Source organism: Falco peregrinus, chromosome 11 (genome assembly GCF_023634155.1).
Source record: "Falco peregrinus isolate bFalPer1 chromosome 11, bFalPer1.pri, whole genome shotgun sequence".
In the NCBI taxonomy this organism is placed as follows: Eukaryota; Metazoa; Chordata; class Aves; order Falconiformes; family Falconidae; genus Falco; species Falco peregrinus.
In genome coordinates this window covers 23,747,001-23,768,957 of record NC_073731.1, presented here as the reverse complement: position 1 = coordinate 23,768,957, position 21,957 = coordinate 23,747,001, and the positions used below count along the sequence as shown (strand labels likewise).

Below are 21,957 nucleotides of genomic sequence, written 5' to 3'. Positions count from 1 at the left end.
ATCTTTCCACTAGCACTTTAGTGCTTTAAATAGTATTCCTAGCTCTCCTTGGAGATTTGCTCCTTCTGAAGTAGCTTCACATCAGCTAGGTTGGACTCATTCCCTAGAAGATGATGCATTTGTGTTGCATTTGTTGGGATTCACAGTAGTTGGAGGATGTGGAGGAAGGGGGATGGATGGGAGAGTAGCTGATTTGGGGCTTTTTTTGGTTGGTTGGTTTTACATTCCCTTCCCACCCATCCCCCCCCCCCCCCCCCCCCCCCCCCCCGCCTCTTTTTTCCCCTGTCTCTTAACTGTAAAAAATGCAGGTGTCATCCATGTTCAGTGCCTAGAGCTTCTCAGTTCAGCTAATATTTTCAATAGTTACTACCTTGATTTGTAACAAATTGCTAGTTTCTAAATGTATCGTTTATTTTTTTCATTTGAATCTCGCAACTCTGTCTCATGCTGGTTTTTAGGATCATCACTTCCATGTTATGTCCTCTTCCTGTAAAGTCTAAAATAGCCTATGTTACTGCTTCAGTGACTGTTTATAGAAAAAAAATAAATCTATCATTCAAGGCATTCAGGAATAGTGTAGGTCTTAACATTTGATTTACTATCTTGAAAGCTAATGCTTTCTTATTTCTCATTAATAATGTGGAAGAGATTCGTGTCCATTCTCATATTCAGAAGTAGGGTACTGTGGCCTACTTTAATATATTTCTGGTAGTGTTCTTTGAAAAATTTTGATAACCAAATTTTCACAGAAGTTTTTTTAAGTCTTCTGTATTCTTAATATGCTGTGCTACTTTACTATATTTACCTTTGTTTCTGGTTTTTGTGGGTTTTTTTTTCCTTTTTCTTTTTGCCATCATTTGCTATTGCTGTTCTAGAATGTCAGGTGTCATATTCTGCAGCAGCATTTCTTAATCCTTCATTTGTGCATTGCAGTTTGTGTTAGTGTGCAAATGCTTTAATTACTACTTATTGACATAACGTGGTTTCTTAGCCAGGTTATATGCATTGTTTTCTCCAATTATCCTTGTGGCATATATGATAAGTATTTATGGCTCTGCCTTTGTGCTCTTCTCTAAAAATTGCAAAAGTTCATTTTGATGACAACTGTGTGTCTGCTGCTTTTTATCTATAGCAGTGTGGTGCCATATACTGTGCGCCGTTCCAGTTGTGTCCTGTCATAGGCTAATCATTTTTACCCTTAGTCCCTTTCAGGATTCTGGTATGTATCTTTGCTTGTGATCAGCATCAAGTTTTCTCTTTGTTATATCTGCTCTGGGGATAGTCTTGCCAAGTCTCCTTCATGGGGAGTCTTCAGCAGCCTAACTTCTTCCTTCTCCAAGTGTTAATTACAAATCCTTTTCTTCCTGTCCATTCATACTTTTCTCAATGTTATGTGCACCACCATTCATTTAGCTATTTTCCGACCATCTCTTTTGTCTCCCTTTTGTGTTGTCTAGCTGCTCTTTTTGCCTTCCTAATTGTTTTCATGTCATTCTTCAGACGTTTCTACTCATGGTCCAGGAAGCATGAGGTTTTTTTCCTAACAGATGTCTTTCTCAGTCTTGTCTGCATAATCAAATTGTTCCATAGGCTTTCCTCCAAACTCAGTGTGCCTGCAAGCCTTCAACTGTCTGTGGATTTTCTTCTCATCATAATGCCTTTACATCCGCCCCTAAATCACACAATCAACCCTAGCTAAATTTGTAGTTATCTTTCAGTGGCCACAGGTCATTTATTATATCTTTTTCCCAGGGAAGCACTGAATATTTTATACAAAGTGAAATCACTAACAGTGGAAATTCAAGGCCAATCTGGAGAATCTTTTTCCTTAGTAATTAGGACAGTCTGTGGATAGAGTATTGGGATTCTTCTCGCAATATGGAGGGAACTGAATTCAACTCTGCCAAAAAGATGATCCATTTGCTAAATTTTACAGTAAAAAGAGAGGAACACCAGATACTTTTGTCGTTGCCTGTGGTTTGTGTAGAAGCTGAAGTAGTAGGCACAGTCTGAGGGTGACTGTTACTCCCAGGAAAAAAAAAAAAAAAAAAAGAGGAGGACTGAGAACACCGAGCTGTGAATCCCAACTACACCTTACTGCTTGGCATTGGCAGAATTTCAGTACTTGTTCACCTTTGCTGTGGAAGGAGTTTGGGCATTAAAAACTTGACTGGGAGAAGTACAGTTACATTTAGTCTTTGGCACCTAGACAGTATCTTTGAAGATCCGTGTTTGTGATGTTTCTATGTATTTTTGTGAATGTAAACATCAGCATGAATAGCCACAGAGAATGGTATTTATTTAGTTATTACTGCCTGTGGGCTACTAAAAATTAAGACTTGTTGTATGGCTTGGCAGACTAATCCAGATTTGGTTCCCTGTGTGTGATTTCCAAAATGCATAACAAGCCATTTCACAACAGGATATTTGAATGTGATTGCGTAGTCACTCAGATGGTTCTGGATAAAGCGCCGTACAGAGCCCTCTGATGTAGTGTATGCGGTACCCTGAATATTGTTTTTTGTTTGTTTTTCTTTTTCCCCTGAAATTAAGCACAGGTTAGCACATATAGTTGTGTGGTCCCAGACTGAACTGGTTACAAAGAAGTGTGGTTTCTGGTGTGTAAAACTGTTAATGCTCTAGACTGTTGCCAAACATAATATGAAGAACCACTTATTCAGGCACCTGATCTTTAGAATGCAGCATCGTTTGTAACAATTTTAACGCTAACTAAGTACACTTTGATGAGACAGCATTTAATAAAATGCTCATTAATTTCATCATTAGCAAGGGTATGCTAAGAAGTAAGCCAGTTTCTTATGTCACGCCCAATTAGCATCCCATGCTAGTAATCCCATTAGTATTGTTGAATTCACTAATGGAAAAACTAATGGGCATGCTACCAGGGCACATTAATTGGGCATGACACCAGTTCTGGTTTTAATTATTAAACTACGATAATGAAATGTGTGTTTGTAAAATATTAAAATGTTGAAATAGGAGAGAAGACAATAAAAAATAGTATATGAAAAAGTGCACATTAGTATGTAAGGATATATAGCTTTGTATTGTTATCGTGGGACAGAGGACTGCTGTACAGACTGCCTCAGTAACAAGATGTTGGCTGAGTGGAGTAGGAAACATGCTGTAAACATTTATTAGGGATTTTTTTTTTGTAATCAGGTTCATATGTACATATCATATATATCTTCATACCTAGCAGACACAATGGCAGTCTGCAATTCAAAATGTACTGTGAAATGTACACTGTGACTGTAATTCTGTATGCTGACAAGCAATTTCTAAGTGATGCACATTACTAAAGGTAGAATACTAAATTTTAACAAGAGGTTTTTAGTATTAATCACAATAGGTGGTTGTTTTTGTCAACAGGTTTTCTTCATATGCATAACTCTAAAGGTCCTTGAGCCAGAAAGTACTAGAAGATCTGGGAAAAAACCCAAAATTCTGAACTATCTGTTTTGCTACTGCAAAGTAACAAGATAGACCCCCAAATTATAAGGAAACTTTTATTTTTCTTTTTTACATGTTTTTTTGGAAATTGTTTTTTTGAAGCCTGTCTTAAGCTGTAAAGTAACTGCAGATGTTGCGGTTCTTTAATGTTATGTAGTGGCTATGCAAAGAAATGTTTTTCCATTCATATGCCTGATACATAGGACAACTCTATTCTGTGAATTCAGCAGAATAACTTTGAGTTTCCAGATGGTTTAAGTACAATATAAAATCTTGATACAATATTACAGGAATTGTTGGGAAATTAGAAGATTATTTGGATATAGATCTCGTGAAAATTCTTGAAATACATTAATTTTATTTTTATTGCATCATTATAAGAATGTATGAGATACTTTGGTTGTTTACAGTCTTGAGACCTGGTTTGACAACTGCATCTGTTATGTTCCTCTTGCTGAGTAATTCAGAAAAGATTTTTCTGTATTTTGTCATGGATGTCTCTAAATTCCACCCCCTCATAATTTTTTTTTTAACAAAACCAGGTAAAAATTCTAGTTAAATTTCAAAACGCTTTTACAGACATCCCTTGGACAGTGCAAACATCTTCAATAACTACCTTGTTTTGTTTGTTTGTTTTGTTTTTCTTTTTTCTAAATCTCTTGGTATGACCTTTTCCTTCCTAAGTGTATTATACTCTCGCCTAAAAATTCAAGTCCTCTTGATGCCACGTTAACAGAGACAGAACATATACACTGTCCTACAAATACATTTTTGGGGGTCTCTTCCTGTAGGTAGGTGCTGCACTCAGCAATCCTGATATACAGTTGCTTTCTGCAGATGGAATATTGAGTCATGGCCATAAACTTCAAACGCACAGCAATCCATGAAGTAGTTAAACAGAGACTTAATTAATATATAAGTAAAAAAAACAAAACTCAAAATCTGAGTGACATGACCCTCAATAATTTCTGCCTCATCCTTGTCTTTATCAGGGGAACTACATAAGGTTTTCTATTTTTAATTGAAACTGAACTGGATCCTTGATCTCTCATTTATTACTTGAGAAGGTTAATTTAGTGGGGAAATCAGTCCTAAACATCTTTCAGTATTCTAAAAGAAGTTAAATAAAGGACTTCTGTCTTTTTTTGTGTGTTGTGTACCACGGTGTGTTATAAACAGTAAGGTGTAATTCTAAATCTTGCCATCATAACATTCTAAATCAGATTCTTCTGTTAATAAAAGGGATCTGCTGTAGCAGTCACTCCAACTAATGATGGTGGGAAGGAGTACAATGATAACAGTTGGCACCAAATAATTGCTACACGGATTCAAGCACTGGGCAACATCACAGTGGATGGTCAATACACAGGTAATAACTTCAGTTCCATTTTGCTTTATTATTTTGGTATCACTCAGGGTATTGCTCACTTTTCAACTACCTTTATTCATCCACACAGCAAAAAATCACTCAGTTTTCTGACAAAATCGCTACTGTTTTGTCTGTGCATCTGAGGGATCTGTCTGCTGTGAATCTTTGATAATACTAAGTGGGAGGAGTTTGTCTTTTTGTGCTTGTGAATCTATGGTTGTGTTGATATTCTTCTGTAAAACAGAGCTGTAAATATTTCCTGGATATGTATGGAAAAGTATTAGGATATTCTATTACATTAGCAGCTTTTATCAAACACTGATATTCTGTTATTGGATTGAAAATTCTTGAAAGCATTGAACACAAGCGTAATAACCTATTTTGTCCAGGTTCCTCCTTAGCTACTAGTGGCAGCACCATTATTGGAGAGAACACCGGAGTTTTTGTTGGAGGACTTCCACAGGGTTATACTATTGTAAGAAAGGATGTAGGTGAGTATGACTGTGATATAACGAATCCTATACAGTGGCACTGACTTAACTGCTTTTCCAGTGCTGTAGGCTGTATTGACATTGTGTCAGAAACATAAGGACATTACTTAATTTGCATAATTATTTACATAGTTATTTTAATCGAAAATAAGTCTGTTTCTCGAATTTTACCTTTCAGGATAGATTGCAACATTTATATAGCTGATTTCATCAGCAGTAAAACAGTGTATGAGGTCTGTGTACATTGTAATGAATTTTATGCACAGAACTGGTATGCATGTGGAACTTACGGGTATGTTTTAGTTTATAGATTCCCAAATTATTTTCCAAAATGCACATACAAATTGGTTTTATTAGTTTAAACACAGGGTTGTGCATCCCACCTGCATGCAGGGATACAACACTGACCTTTTTTGGTGCGAGTTTGTATTCTTCAGGGATTGTTGCATTGAACTCCATGGTCTATGGATATATCTGTATTCTACAGTTGTATTTATGTGGAGCTGGATTGTAGCTGGCTTCCAGAAGAATCAATAAACATATGTTTTCATATATGAACTTGATATATATGCTGAGTGTTTATTCTGCCATCAGGGAACAGAGGGGTGACTGCATAAAAAAAAATAGTATACAACCAGCTGTTCTCACTGGATTCATATCCAGGCTCTTGTTTTTTTCATATTAACCGAAAAGCAAAATTGTTTGTTAAGTTTGTGTTTCCACCATAGGTAAGGATGTGAAATCTAGTTGATGATTTGATATGAGGGACACTAGAGCCCAATTCCCTCTTTCCTTCTCTGTCACTTTACTAAAACCAGAAATATGTGCGTTATTGTTTTGTTTAAAGAGGGTAAACCTGAAAAAAATTCCTTGGAATCTTCATGGAGTAGATTTATGCTGTTGATTTGAAAGTATCTGTATGCAAAATCTCGAAGACTTCAATGATTTCTAGCTACGTAGCAGCAGCTACTTTCTTTAGTCACTAGACCCATTCAGAAATCTTGACTTGGCTGGGAGACCAACTTTATGAAGTGACTGATGGCTGGTTATCAATACACACATGGACGTATATGATAGGGTGATCATGTATAAAACATAAATTAATCCCTGTGTTTGGTTGTAGGTGATTGGCTTAAAAAACTTTTATTTTTTTACAGGGATGAAGATGATTGTCCAGAAAGGATTTGTGGGGTGTCTCAGTGAGATATTTTTGAAAAAATTACATACTCCCTATGAAAACTGGGAATCTTTGAACTGGCAGGATGCTGAAGAGCAAAACAACGTCTATCATATTTGGGAAGGATGCCCCATTGTCCTCTCTGAAGGAGCACATTTTCTTGGCAAAGGTAGTTTGCTGTACTATTGCACTAGCCAAGTATGTTCTCGAGATATAAAAGATGATTGTATCAAAAGTACTGCAGTGACCTGCTTTTCAAAGCAGTTTTAGTTATATAAGATTAATCTTAGATGGTTTAAAATTTGGTTTCTGGGTTTACAGAAGACTATCGCATGAAAGAGGAATTGCATGCACAGACAGGTAGTGCTGTTGTAACTGTATGCAGATTTGATATGCACGTGAAAGGTGAAGTTTCACTTTTGAAGAGACACAGATGCCTATAATGTATCAAAAATATGCCTGGTAGCAAAATTTAGGACATTGCACCAGTCTGGTTTGATGCAGTACGTTATAGATAACTGTCCTTTACAAATGTGTGAACAATAAAGTGGTAAACCTTAATCTTGAAACCCAAGTGTTTCATGTCAGAGTAGGCACTAGCACCTAGAATCTTGCTTTTAGTTTCTTGAACCTATTTATTGATACATTTGATTAACTTATGCATGTATTCACTTTCTTTCAAGGGTTCCTGGAACTGCATTCAAGTGTTTTCAGTGGTGGGCTGGAATTTGAGATCTCGTTCAAATTTAGAACAGATCAACTGAATGGATTGCTTTTGTTTGTTTACAATAAAGACGGCCCAGATTATCTTGCAGTAAGTTCAGAAATACAAATAACTATGTTAAGATTTGACCTGTGAGTTTTGTCTGCTAAGATATGTCCAGCTCTTAATGAAATTTCAAACCAGAAGTTTTTTTTGTGGTTTACTTGTTTGAAATGCTGGGCATGTCAAAGTGTAAGGGGAGCCAGAAGACTCCAGCTAGTGCTCAGAAGAAGTTATCTGTGTTATTTATATCATAAATAAGAAAGCTATCAATATATGAAAAGCAGATTTATTCTTTTTGCTGAATTAAAAATGATTAGAAAGGAGAATAAAAGATGTATATTAAAAGCTTTTGCTTCATTCCTGGGAAGGTATAGAGTCACCCAATTTCCCGGTTCTTGCATTAGAACAAAATTAGTAAAATTGTAAATCAGAAAGTTTGTGACGGAAATTGTCCTGTATCCTAGTAAGCCTTTCTCTTTAATGTATATATATGTTTTTATAATCAGTTTGATTTCTTCATTCTGATTTGAAACATACAGACGGAAATTAGTGGTCCAGATTAAGCCCATCTCATCCCTGTCACTTTTCCCAACACTGTAGAGGAAGCTGCACAAATCCTGTATTAGGCAAATTTGACAGACAATGCCTATGAACATTCAGTTTGGTGTCTTAAGTAAGACTGGTTTGTGCCCAGAAGTATTTGTGCTTCCATCTTTTCAAATATTTTATTTAAGGTTCAATGTGTTAGTAGTAGTTTTTAATTTTTTTTTTTTTTAAATTAGTTACATGGCTCTGGATTTTCATGTTTTTCTTCCCCCAAGAATTCTGAATGTATTTAGACTGGTCACCATTGCTTAGTGGGTCAAACTATAGTTACTAGCACCAACTAGTAGTTATTACAGAGGATTACATTGTGAGTAATATCTCTTCAGTTGGTCCAAGAAGCAATGATTTACATTTAGAGTTTTGATTGTTACTCTTCATGACCCTATCTGCCCTTTCTGCATTTTTATTGGTTTTCATTCATTTATTTATTAATATAGAGCTGTTTTGCTAATGGCTGTCATGTCACAGCCTGTTTTATTGCATGGCATTATATCTAATGTCCCTTTTCTTTTAAACTTCTGACCTAAAACATGTAAATATATTTTTCTCCTATTCAGGTCAGCTATAACTTACTCTGTATTTACTTTTTATATTACTGACTTTTCCAGCACATCATTTTTTCCTAGGTTTTGAATTCTGCTAGACCTGATACTTTCCTCTTTTTCAAGCAGCCCTAGTTAAAAAAATTATGAGTTCCAATAACAAGTCTTGCTAATTACATGTTATTACTTCAGTTTTAGCCTCAAGTAATGACCAAAATCATGCGCTAATAGCATAAGATCCTATGCATACCCTGCTGTACCGTCCTGAAAAGACTTGTGTGTAATTCACAGTTCAGGTGCACTATTTACATGAGCAGTATTCACAGGGACAAGCATGGGGTTTGGGTTCTTCTGGAGATTCTTTCAGTGTATGATCTTTTTTCCTTTCTCTTGCTCTGCGAAAGACCGACAGAAATATGAGAAAATAGATTCTGACTGTAAAGGAGGAAGGGAACTTAACTAAATTGAAATGGAGTCAAAAAGCACGAAGTAGTTAAACAAAACACTTTCCTTCTCTATTCATACTTCCAGAATTTTAGCAGTTTTATATTTATATAGTTTTTAGCTGAAAACTGTGATTAGATTTTTTTCTTAGCATCTGACCTAAGTCAAGTAATTTTTTTTTTTATCTCACTTTACTCCTGACCTCAACATTTCCATAGCTTTAAGATGAGGAATTTTAGAGAGGATGGGTATACACATGCTTTTCCAGCCCTCACAGCTTTGTGTTCTGCACAAACATAATGATGACAGAAGGTTTTTCCGTACACTTGAGCTCACAAAAAAAGGTTAATAGAAAGTGAAAATGAGGTGTGTAGCATGTTGCGCATGAGCTATGATGTCTTTGTTAGGAGCTTTGGTCAGGAGACACTTCGACTGCAAAACAGATTAGAAGCTATACCGCTTATCCTGAGTGCCGTTGTAAGACTATATTCCCTGACCCTTCCCTTTGCATAGGTCACAGCTCTCTTATTAGCTTTATAGTTTTGGAATGGTTATAGCAAGACACACGGCTGGCCTGCTATCAACAGCTGAAGACTGTCTTGTCTTCTGCCCAAGACAAAATTATGACCTAGAAAGGTGCTGTGTGTAAAGGTCACTTCTTCCATGCCCTGAAAATTAACTCAAGCCAGAGAGGTCAATCTGATTCTCTTTGGATCCAGGCATAATAATTATGAGCAAACTGTGACCAGGTAAACTAGCATGAAGCACTAGCTCTCACTCTGGCACGTGTTTCCTCATGAGTCTGTGACTGAAAGAAGGTACTGTGACTGCTGATAGAATCTGCATTACTGATTTTGATGCTGAGCTCTTAAAAGAGTAGCAAAAGCCCAAGCACTGTTAATCTTATGTGCAACACTGGCACCAGCTCCATAACATTGTAGCTGATGATTTGCTTCTGCAAAGCTGCAAAGAAAGAAGTCCTGCAGGAACTTTTTTTTTTTTTTTGCAAAAGAATCGCACTGTTGAATAGCTGCATGAAGTAAAATAACCAGCATCCAAGATGAAAGCATTAGCTGTGATGGAACTAAGGAGGGGTGTGAAATGAGTGTTTTGAGAACTCAAATTGGAAATCTTTTTTTATTAGCAAAGAAGTGACTAGTACTCATGTGGGACTTGTGAAGGTGATATTCCTGTTGGTCACTAGTGATTTCTCTCTGGTGTCAGGAAGAGATTCCGATTCCCTTTCCATTAGAGTGACTGATTCTGAGTAGGCTATTCAGGGGTCTGTTTTGGGCCTCAGCTCTCTGGCTGGCAGGTCTGGACAGGGCCAGTACCAGTACAGAACATCTCTTTAACCTCATTGATTTAACCTTGAAACTGGAAAGAATGGATCAACATCAACACCACGTACTTTTTCTTTCAAAGGGCTCACAGACTGACTGTCATTGCCAAGTTCTTTTGAAGTCCGTTGCTTATCCCTGCTTGTATTCCTGAATCTCAGAAAGACTTCCCAGTTCAAAGGACATGAAGCCATAATTACTCTTCCAGATTGTGGCTAAGCTTTGGCTTTCCTAATTCCAACCTGACAGGCTCAGGTATATCAAAATAAGAATTGTGTGCAGAGGGAATAGTATTAATATTTTTACCCCATATTCTGAAAAGCAAGTATGCTTTTATGCATTAAACTGAGAACCTGCTCAGGTTTAGAGCTGTGATACAATGCTCTTGTTCTGTTGAGAGGTGGTAACTGAGATGTCTGGCGGAATAAGATGATCTTCATTCGTTTTTGTTTTAAAGTAATAATATATTTTCCAAAGACAGATTAACAATCAAGCTCATTAAGTGGTCCTAGAATTTTATCTGAAGGAAACAATTTATCTGTTGTTTTTCTCAGCCTATGCTCAATACAGAGAGAATGATAGATCTATGCAGGACTTCAGTTTGTTTTCTTTTTTTTTTTTTTAACTTCACCATGTAGAACAGTTCAAAGTGAACAGTGGTCCTCTATCTTTAGCTGCACTTGGGCATTCTAAATGTCAGTTTAGGTCAACGCAAAAAGCACAAGCATTATTCACTGCCTGCTCTAAGACTATGCCGAGATGAGCAAATTGGAAGAGGGATGTGCTGAGTAGTGACCCTCTGTCAAACACCATGCCCTCTCTCCAGTTTCCACGTCTGGCAGACTTGCTGGCATATTACTGTAGTCATGTAGCTGAATGCTTTCTTCACACCAGCACAGTGTGCTCCATATTAATTCTCATCAGTGAAGGAGAATGGTGACTTGTCCAATGGACTGCTTTTTCAAGCTATACTCGTCAGCATTGATGCTATGATCAGTCCTTCACTTGGATTGTAGAGTCCTTAGCTATGAAGGTCTCTGAACTCCTGGAAATGGGAAAAAGTATGGACCCACTCTGGAACAGGACCTGTATTGCCTGTGACATCTCAACCGTTGAGTTCTTTCTTCAGTTGGGGTCCCTGTTAAGGAAATCTAATCCAATTACAAATACTGTAATGTTATCCGTAACCTAAAAACGTCAGTTTGTGTACATTGGTGATAAGCATTTATATTAAATCTGTAGGGTTTATTTAACTTAATAAGATTTTGGCATGGGAACAGTAATGCCTTTTTTTTGAAGGTATCCATATTTTTCAACTACCCGTTCATCACCTATGTGTTATGTATCCATATTTTTCAACTACCGGCTCAACACCTATATGTTTAGTGCTTTATACATGTCAATTTACAGCCTCAGCCCACTGGTGTTCCATTCAGCTGGCATAAAGAGTCTTGTAGTAAAGCATTTGGAAACTTCTGGAGTGAAAAATTTAAGTAAAATTTATCTCAAAAAGCACATACAAAACCAATTATGTTTTTACAAGATTTAGAAGAATAAGGACAAAATGTATGAATGTAAGAATCAATGTATGCTGGAAAAAATTGAAATTGAGTTCACCAGCCAATTAAAAAGACCTTAATCAAGTCTGACATTTCATTTCCTTATTATCTTGTTACATTCTTCTAAAAAATGAGTTGATAGATAAAATAATGTTTTCTCATTCTCAAAAAAAAGCAAAACAGTCCCGATTCACTCTTTTCTTTTTATTTAGTTACATTAGTGCCAGTCAGTTGTCAAAAAAACCAGATTATATTTTCCTACATTCCTATGCACTATATTTTGCATGTTTTGTGTAAACAATTTTATTGTAATTTCTGCTATCCTGAACATAAACATTCATTGTTCATTGATCTTGTTTGTTGACTCCCTTGATGATTTTTGTAAAATAACTGTCTGTTGTTGCTGCGTATGTGATGTCTTTTTCAAAATCTTTTTTTCTTGTTTAAAATATATAGATTGAACTGAAAAGTGGAATATTAAACATCTTTTTAAAAACGGGCATTGTCTTTACACAAGTGGATCTCTGGATAGGACTGTCTTATTGTGATGGAAAGTGGAACGAAGTCACTGTGAATAAGGAGGGCTCTGTAGTTTCAGCAAGTATGAATGAACTGAGAGAGCAGATGCTTGAACCCCGTGTTCGGGAGCTGAAAGTAAACTCACCCGTCTACATAGGAGGAATCCCACCTGAGGTTCAGAATTTTTGTAAAGAGTTGGGCTTAGAACAAGGTAAGATGACACCAAGAGGAAGATACATTTTTTCAAAAACTGGTGTAATGTACAAGGTGGACATTTTCCTGATGATAGTGTAAATTCATGAATATGTAACGTGATTTTTTTCCTCCCACCCATTGCTTCTTTAGCTACCAGTTATTCCTACCCATCTAGCTTTACTTAGTCCTGGTTCCTCTGTAATGCTATAAAAAATCTTCCAACCCATTGATATCTGAAGCAATCTAACTAATAGGAGAGGAACTGGAGAGTAGCAAATAGTCATCTGAGATGCCCAAACAGAAGTTCTCAAATCTTCAGAGAAAGCCAATTTAGATAAATTTGTTTCGTGTTATCTATTTGTGATCTGCAGATCTGGAATACAAAACCAGTAGAAGACTGTAAACATAGCTTAAATCACTGTAAGGAGGCTGGATGCTGCCACATGGAAGAATAGTTGACAGTTTATTAGCCCTTTTTTAGGTGGTACTGATTCTGGTCTAAAAAATTGAGTATAAACCCGTGAATTTGGATTTTGGCTGTTACTGTGATGTTTTCCATGTTATCAGAAGAAGGGGAAGCGGTCATGTTTTTAGCTATCACTGTGATCCTTCTGTTCTGGTCAAAATTCTAGGGAAAAGAGAGGAGCATTAATTACAGCCTGATACTAGTGGCCTCCACAAAGGGATCTACTGTATGACACGTGAGGTGTCTGTTAGCTCTGTTTACAGTTTGGGTATGTTTTTTCATTATTTACAAATCTATTCATCGGTCATGGTGTATTTTTCAGATGCTGTGGGCAAATAAGTAGCTGTCAGGAAGTGATTAGTGGGGAGTAAGTGGCGTTGAATGCATGAACTCACGTTGAATGCATGCATTCAAGTAAGCTCTGAAGAGCTGCACTGAAGCCTTGTGATTTCACAGCTTCAGTACTGTGGAATAGTTTGCATCAAATCCATGCACTGGCATTGACAGATAGCTCTAAAATATAGTTTTAAGTATTCCTCCAGCTGTAGGTATCGCATATATTATAACCTTCCTCCAGGTCTGGGTGCATAATATTTATGGCCCGAAAGAGCTAGCCGGTGGTACTGTGTCAGTGTTGCCTAGTAGCAGATGGTACAGCCTCGTGAGTGGATGTGTTCACAGATCCTGCAGCAAAGAGATCTGTGATCAAAGAATCTAGGGCAAAATAAAGTCTAGAGTGAATATCTGAAGTGCGAGTTGAGGCACATCAATAAACACTACTTTTTTCACCAAGCCTCCTCCTCATGCTGCAAAATAAGATGGTGGCTGTGTATTTATGTTCAGAGTGTTTCAAGATAAAAATATTCTTGTGTGTTTCTAGATGTAGATTTAGATAAGTGAGTTTAGACATTACAGCTTTTAAGCATACTTTTATTTAGGACCATAATGATGCAGTCGTGTGATAATAAAATACAGAGACCCTCCCACTTTAATAATACTTACAAAAGGTTTTCTCAGTTCATGGCTGCTTGGTAGTTAATTTTGAATAAAGGAATATTGCTTTCCTCACAGCAAGTATGGGATAAATATCCTCCTCCCACCTCCATGTTAGTTATAACTTTAAGAGTAAAGGGCCTTTGCATGACCCATCACATGCCCTCCTGAGAGGGCAAGATGGAAGGGAGCTAGCAGGAATATTTGTGAAAATTTGCGCTGTCATTATTTAGCAGCTACCTGAGGGTAAGCAAGATCAGAAATCTTCAAACGGTGATAAATGCAGCTAAAAAGATGCTAGAAAGAATATATTACAATAGGTATGCATCTTATCACAAACTAAACTGTTCATTTTGTCTGATGATTTAGATGCCCGTGCAGACTGGGACTAATTCTTTCCTCTGCCACAAACCGCCTAAGAAATTGAGCAGATCACTGTGGAGTAGGAGTTAGGCTTAAATTAGGATGTATTAATTTTAAGGAGCAGTTTGTCTAAATTTCTAGCATTGTGGAATTTAGACACAATAGAGAGAGGAGGTGTTTTAGAGGGTTATTCAAAATGGGTGTCTAACTTCAGTGTTCCTTTCTTTTTGAATGAACTATGTATGGATATTAGGTTCTCAGATCAGGTAGCTAAGGCAGGTGTTACTGTGATCTGCCATGTTGCAGTAATAAAGACAATAAAAGTACATAAGGTGTAAATACGGTGCTTTCACAAAGGTTAAAAGGAGAACTGATCTGAGAGGCTGATTTTTAATTTACAAAGATAATTCTTCAATGAATTGAAGTCTTCAGTTTGGTTGGTGCTTACTTTCGTTTTATGTTAAACACTGATCGCTGTACTCAGATTTGAGAACTATTTTTTATGACTTTATTTGTAAATTAAGTCATAGGAGTATATAGAAATTTTAACTGCATTCTGAATTTTTTAGCGTTGATTTTACTGCAAGTAACTAATTTAACATATTTGTAATGTTGATAGGAATGTTTCACACATAGAAATAATATTATAAGTATATATAGAAATAAATATAAAATTAAGGGGTTTTTTCCCTCATAAATGAACAGTTTGAGGTTACGGTTTTAGAGTATGTTTGTAAACAGCATACCAGTTATATTCCCATTAGGAAAAACTGATACACTTCCATGATGTCCTGAAGTCAATTATGTTTTTAATCTACATAGTCCTCTTAGTTTGAGGAAGTATGTATATTGACAAAATATTAGCAAGCAGCAGAAAGCTGATTTTCAAACTCAGAATTGCTTTTGTGGTAGTAATTTGAAAGAGAGAAGTGACAGAAGAAAAAACAGAAAGCTATTTCCTTGCAGGATGGGATTGATAACAATAAAAGTATAGTTCAGTAAGGCAGGAACCCAACACCAGAATACCAGGAATTTTTACCAGCTTGGTATCTTGAAAGTGGGGACAGAATGCCGTGCTGGAAGTCAACATACGCACATTGCAGTCTTTAACGCTGAAAATACAGGACTGAAAGGAACAAAAGTGATTCTTAATTAATGACTGAGGCTCTTTATGTGATACTAATCCCTTACTGTTTGCTAGGTTTCGGTGGTTGCATGAAGGATGTTAAATTTACACGAGGTGCTGTCGTTAACTTGGCATCTGTGTCCAGCAGTGCTGTCAGAGTCAATCTGGATGGATGCCTATCAACTGACAGTGCTGTTAACTGCAGGGGAAATGACTCCATCCTAGTATACCGAGGAAAAGAGCAGAGTGTTTATGAGAGTGGTCTACAACCATTTACAGGTAACATGTTGGGTCCTTAAATGAAATACATAATTTTTTTTCCATTCTGTATTAATGTATTACCAAGTTCAGGGTGGTGTGGTTTTTATTTTTCTTTCTGTTTTCCCCCCCTCCTCTATACTTCTCTCTATTCTTTGAAGAATACCTTTATAGGGTGGTTGCCTCACATGAAGGAGGATCAGTATCTAGTGGATGGACCCATGTTCGTACAAGAGAATCAGGTAAATATAATTTTAAGTCTTACTTATTCCAATTGTTAGCTATCTAATGTCAGGTTGGAGAAAATCCTGCCACAACAATTTTGAGTAGTGTAAGCTGCGTAGTGTTTCTGAAGGAGCAAACATGCTCAATGCTTTGAATAGGTACCAAATTACTGTCTTCAGCTACTTGTTCAGGCAAGTATTTTCCACACATAATTCAAGGTCTTTTTCCAAATATATATTAGATTATGTAATTATGTGAGAGCAAACAATATGAAAGGATTTGACTGCATTAGCTGAGTAAGAACAGCTGTGCATCTAGGTGTGTTCATATGTGCACATCTAATCTCACGTTACAGGAGTCTGCTGCAGAAAGTCTGTATTTTTCTACGTATAACTTAATGATACAAAATTATGTAGAGAAAGGAGGTACTGGGGTAGCTGGCACAAGCTGTGGAAGATAAGAGGCCATACAGTTGCTAGGGAGAAAATGTTCTTGTGAAAGTTTTTCTTTGTATTACCTGCACATGTGTGTGCTGCTCAGTGCTGCTAAATGAGGATTCCTTTAACGAGAAGTCCATAGATTGAGTGTGAAAATGTGGCAATATTTACTAGAAAAGCAGTGTGTGACTTGTGGAAAAGGTTTCAAAGTAGGAACATAATACCCGCTGAGCCTTAAAGATCAAAATTTTCACGTATTTTTATGAAGAAAATTTAAAGGACCTTTCCTCTTCTGTTCAGTGTTTTTGCAAACTTTATTGAGCCAGCAAATTTTTGAAGATTTACACTTCTGCATATTTTATTTAACTGACTTTCCCTCTTCTGTAAATTGAAGCCTAATTGCATTCCAGAGAGTTCTTTTGTTGCAGGATATTTGATGTATGATCTTAAAAAAATATACAATAACTGTGTAAATATTGGACTTGCAAATGAATTCTTATACAACTTACAGTCATTGTTTTGTACTGCCCAGAAGAGAGAAAATACCTGCATACTTTCATATCAACTGTCTGGCAACTGCAAGGTTTACCATAAATTTGTTTGCAAGCTGACCACAGCCCAGCCCATGTTCCCCAGGGCTGGAGAATAATTGCGCTATTTAATTATTTTTGAGTTGGTTTTGTTATGTCCCTTATGAGAAGACCATCTGCTATACAGTACCTTATCTTGCCCTGCGATACACTTCAGAACTAATAAAATCAATGTATTACTGTAGTAACTGAAGATTTCCTAGAGTACCACGTTCTTACTTTACACAAGAATCACAACTTCCAGGTTTTATACTTTCCATTCTGGTACCCTTCTTATAAAAAACAAGGCTGCATTCATATTTAATGAAACTAAACAATCAAATTACAAAAAAATAGGTTATTTGATGGTGAGAAAAGTGAATGATCATCAGCAGGGCTAGGGAGTCCACACGCATTTACAGCAAACTCATCATCCATCATCCTGCCATAGTGTTCCTTGGGCCTTTCCTCTGCATCCCTTGTGCAGTCATGTGTGATGAAGTTGTTACTGGCCAGACCTTTACTTGGTATAGTAATATCTAATAAATAGTTAAAGGTTATGGGAAATGGGATGGTTTTGGGTTGGTTTTTTTTTTTATTAGCAACTGTATGCATATACGAGCTTGGCTTTCCAGTTGCTTTTAAACATCTTCATTTTCCTTTCTTTCCCCCCTTTGTTTTTCTTTTTATAAAATGAAATGATCAGAAGCCAAGGATTTTGCAAAAAGGCCTTACAAATCTCTGCCTTGCCTTGAGACAGTTGTATGGCATTGTGGAAATATGAAAGTAAATGGAAGAGCTTGAATTTTTTGAAGTACTTTTGTGAATGAGAATGCACATTTCTAAAAATGTTTCATAGCTGTTGGCATTCTGTGGCTTAGATATCCAACAGATAAATATCAACCCCTTCTCTGCTGCAATGCTATCTTGCTTCCTTCAGATGTATGCTTATAAAGCCTGAACTTCTTAGCTACATACAATCCACCTCCTCTCTTTGTGAGTGATGCTTAAATATGTTTGATACATTAAATGTTTTCGGAAAATCACAACAAGTTAAGGAGGACTGTTATGTAGATGGGGTTTTGATGGTTTTGAAATATAGCTTAAACTGAATAGCTCAAGATGTGCAGTCATATTAAATCAATGCTGAAAATTACAACTCTAATAAATTGTATTTATGCTAATGGTTGAGTCTGATTTACTGCGGCCATTAAAAGTGAAGAATAGGGGCAATAGTCTCCTTAGAACTGCCATTTTCTCTATTTTCTATTTTATCCTTCTACAGTTCCACAAAATGTGCCAACTCCCTCAAGAGTTCACAGTATAAATGGTTACAGCATTGAGGTCACCTGGAACAAACCTGCTGGGGTCATAGGTGTAATTGAGAAGTACATTTTGAAAGCATACGAAGAGGATGGTCCCAACATACCCATCACTAGTGCTGAGCTTGCTGACACTAGTATGGTCACAGGTAAATGTTGTTAAGTATCAATTTTTTAGGCACATCTAATAACATGGGGTGTTTATAACCTCCTTTTTTGAGCTGTAAAACATTACTTGTCTACTTTTGTGTATACGCAGCATAGGTAATGTTTGGAAGGGTAGTATTTGTGTCAGCATCCACATACATAGCAATCTACTGACTTCAAAGAACAATAGAAATTAAGATGCAATGCAGATGATAAAAAAATTATTTAAGTTATGCCTTCCCACTCTGTTGATGATTTTGGGGAGGCAAATGCTTTTCTGTTTGTTTTTGCTTAGTATACATGTTTAAATTTTTTTCCTTCCCCATTCTTATGTCCATTTAACCTAAATTAACTCTAAATATGGGTCCCAAGATACTATTTGACCTGATATATGAACGCACTTGATATACTGGCCTAAATCGTATAAACCTAACTGATTTCAGTGGGAACTTGCATGCATTTATGTTGATCAGATGCTTTGGTTGATACCACTGGGATGTGGAGGCGGGTTGTTACGGTATGAAGGAATTTGGGGCCTTGGGCTTAAGGGGTTTGGTCACTGCTGAGCTGTGGGTTGTGGACAGGAGCTACAGGAACCATTGCACATGAGGTATTTCCTGGAGTCTAGATAATTTTATCCATAGGAGGCAGATGTTTTCAGGAGGAAATGCTGCACTCTTTCTGCTACGTAGAGAACATTTTGGGACCTCTTTTCTTGTCAGGATAGTGTGTCTGGCTTTCTGCTCTCTGTTAACAGACTGCCTTTGCTGGCTGCTGCGAAGTTGCCTGGCAAGGGAGCACCTTACAGTCAACAATCTATATTGTTATGTGATGACTAAATGGGGCAATAGTACAAAATCTTACTTTAATTGTAACAAAATGTGACCAATAGATTTGTTTATATAATCTCTAAAATTAATTATATAATTAATAACAATTTAAAAAGTGCTTTTGACATAATGATCAAAGCTGATGGTTTGGCTCAGCTTTGGGCACTCTAGTAGTCTTAAAGTGCCTTAACCCTCAGGCAGTATATTATTGCTGCTTTCCTGAAGACCAGGTAAACATATGCTTAGTATTTTTACACAAGTATATATGTTCTGCATTGTTTCTCTGCCATAACATATGTACACATTTCCAAAAGCAAACATGCATAGATTTTATTTTCTTCAGTTTGAAATTTCTTGGCTGTTTGTGAAGTAATGGGCTTACAGTACCAAGACTTGCATGGGTTTTCTATTCTTACTGTGAATTATTTGACGAACTTGTTTATTTGAATAGTCTTTATATGTGCTGTAAAGCAATACCAATTCTATTACTGTAAATTAAATAGTAGAAGCATATGGTTTAGATAGCTTATTCACAGCTGATGGATAGAACCAAAATTTTCTTTAAATTTGTTGGCATTGTGCCATGATTATGTGTCAGGGTTATGAAAAAGTCTATGCCAGGCTGGACAGGTAAGAGTTTGTCTGCATGCAGCTTTCAGGAGGCAGAAGAGTAAGGCTTTCTTTTTTTATTAAATAGAGACAGTAAACATATCCCCGTTTTTTAGTCTATTATAGCAGATAGCTGTTGAATACTGCAAAATAAAATGACCCTAAGAACTGAAGAATACCTGTATTTAACCACTGACCTCTCTGACAATGTCAGATTCTAGATGTTTAGGGGGGAAAAAAGTAAGAGATGTGATGTGTCGAGTGAGTCTTCCTGTTAATAAAAAATCATCTTGTAGTTTGTGGAATTCCTAGGCTGAAAGTTGCATCTGGACCATCACACTTAATGGTCTGTGGTAGAATTGCTTTTCTTTTTTCAATGCATTTATGTCTTTGGCTTCTGCAATGACAGTAAGTTTTCCAATTCAGTTTTGTGTGTAAGGAGTGCTTCCTTTTGTTGTTTTTATCTGCTGCACAATCATTTAGTTACGTATTTTCCAATTTTGGCGTTGTATGAAATAAGTAATTCATGTTCTCATGGTGATGTCAGGGCTGAGAAGTGAAAAATTCCATCACTGATCTTGAAATTATTTTACCTTCATCCCACTGATTTCCGTGAAGCCTACACAGGTGGACTATTCTGTGGACATTGAGAAATGGTTACCCACAAATGTGAGACTTCCAAGAAAATGTGTGGCTTTACCTGATGAATGATCTTTCCTGGTTAATCAAAAGTTAACATAAACACAGAACCCCACCAGAAGACTGTCTTTGCTTACTTTTCCTTTGAGTTTGCTGAGAAAGTAAATTTTACTTATTTTCTCCCTAATTTCAGGGAAATTTCTTTCAAAATTATTTTGTTGAATTCCATGAGAAGATGCTACAGTAACCCTCACAGCCAGGATTGCTAATGCAACAGCAGAGAGGAAAGTGCCACAGCTCTTGGTGGGACTGCTGATGAAGCAACTCTGCTATTTTTCCACTCCCTCATTCAAGTTTTCGTTCACTGTTAAGCCTAGGCACCACTTAATCTTCTGCTTGCAAATACATCTGAGGGCACTGACAACCCTCTTTATCCTACTTTTTTCCTTGTACTTTTTTATACCCATCTGTTGTGTTTTGTTTTATACTTAGACTGTACATACTTTTGAACAATTACCATGATCTGTTCTGTGCAATAGGGTCCTGAGTCATAACTGGAGCACAGCAACAAAAAATTATTAGTAGCATTACCCATTTCCCAGAAGGCTGTCCTCTGTGTGTGTCAAATTCAGAAGAAACTGTTTTACCCTTGTCAAGAAGAAAAGCGGAGATGAGTATTAAATAGGTCTTTAAATGAGCATTATCCCAGTCTCAAATGCCTGTTTCTAAGGAGTCAGTAACCAAAATCCTTCAAATACTGACCCCTGCAATCTTCAAAATGTGAAAATGTTTTTTTTTTTTGCTGTAATCCAATAAATGCATATTCAAATTAAAATCCTTAAAATGAGGTGCTGACTGTTGAACCAGGAGTTTATTGTATAAGGTAATGTATTTCAACATGGTGCTCAAGATCTGTATTCTAGGATAAGAGTATAAAATTAGAGTGTAAATTTGGGGGGTTCAAGGAATACTGTGTAGCCCATCTTGCCTTCAAAGAAACATGTAATAACATTGATACACTTTGGATACAGGCAGTCACACTCAGCAGAGTAATAAAGGAAGTACAGGGTCATCACATCAAAAACCCCAACAAACAAACAAAAAACCCCCAAACAAAACCTCAGAAACATTCTGAAGGCTGTGTTGCTTTCCTCTGTATTACAGTGCATTCCACATGGTGGCATAAAAATTTGGAATTTAAGTTGGAATTAGTATTTAAATAAATGAAAGAAGCTTTACAACACAGCATTTCAGAACTGTTTGTGAGCATCTCTTGCTTGTACTTTCCTGTGAAATCCAGAATATCACAGAGTCACAGGATCATTTGGGTTGGAAAGAACCTCTTGAGATTATCTAGTCCATTCCCTCAGCTCAAGCAAGGTCTGCTGGCACAAGTTCCCCAGGGGCATATCCAGTTGAGCTTTGAATTTCTCCAGAGATGAAGATACTCCTCTTTGGGAAGCCTGTTCCGGTGTTTGACCACCCTTGCAG

At 36.8% G+C, this 21,957-nt stretch overlaps 1 protein-coding gene across 1 annotated transcript in view; it reads left to right on the top strand.

The window, feature by feature from the left end:
• USH2A (usherin) overlaps positions 1-21,957 on the top strand; it is a 390,454-nt gene that overhangs the window by 143,088 nt on the left and 225,409 nt on the right. The window contains 8 exon segments of the mRNA XM_027788579.2: positions 4,717-4,843; positions 5,233-5,334; positions 6,492-6,680; positions 7,195-7,325; positions 12,225-12,498; positions 15,506-15,709; positions 15,850-15,930; positions 18,205-18,390. Of these exon segments, the coding sequence (XP_027644380.2) occupies positions 4,717-4,843; positions 5,233-5,334; positions 6,492-6,680; positions 7,195-7,325; positions 12,225-12,498; positions 15,506-15,709; positions 15,850-15,930; positions 18,205-18,390 (1,294 nt within the window).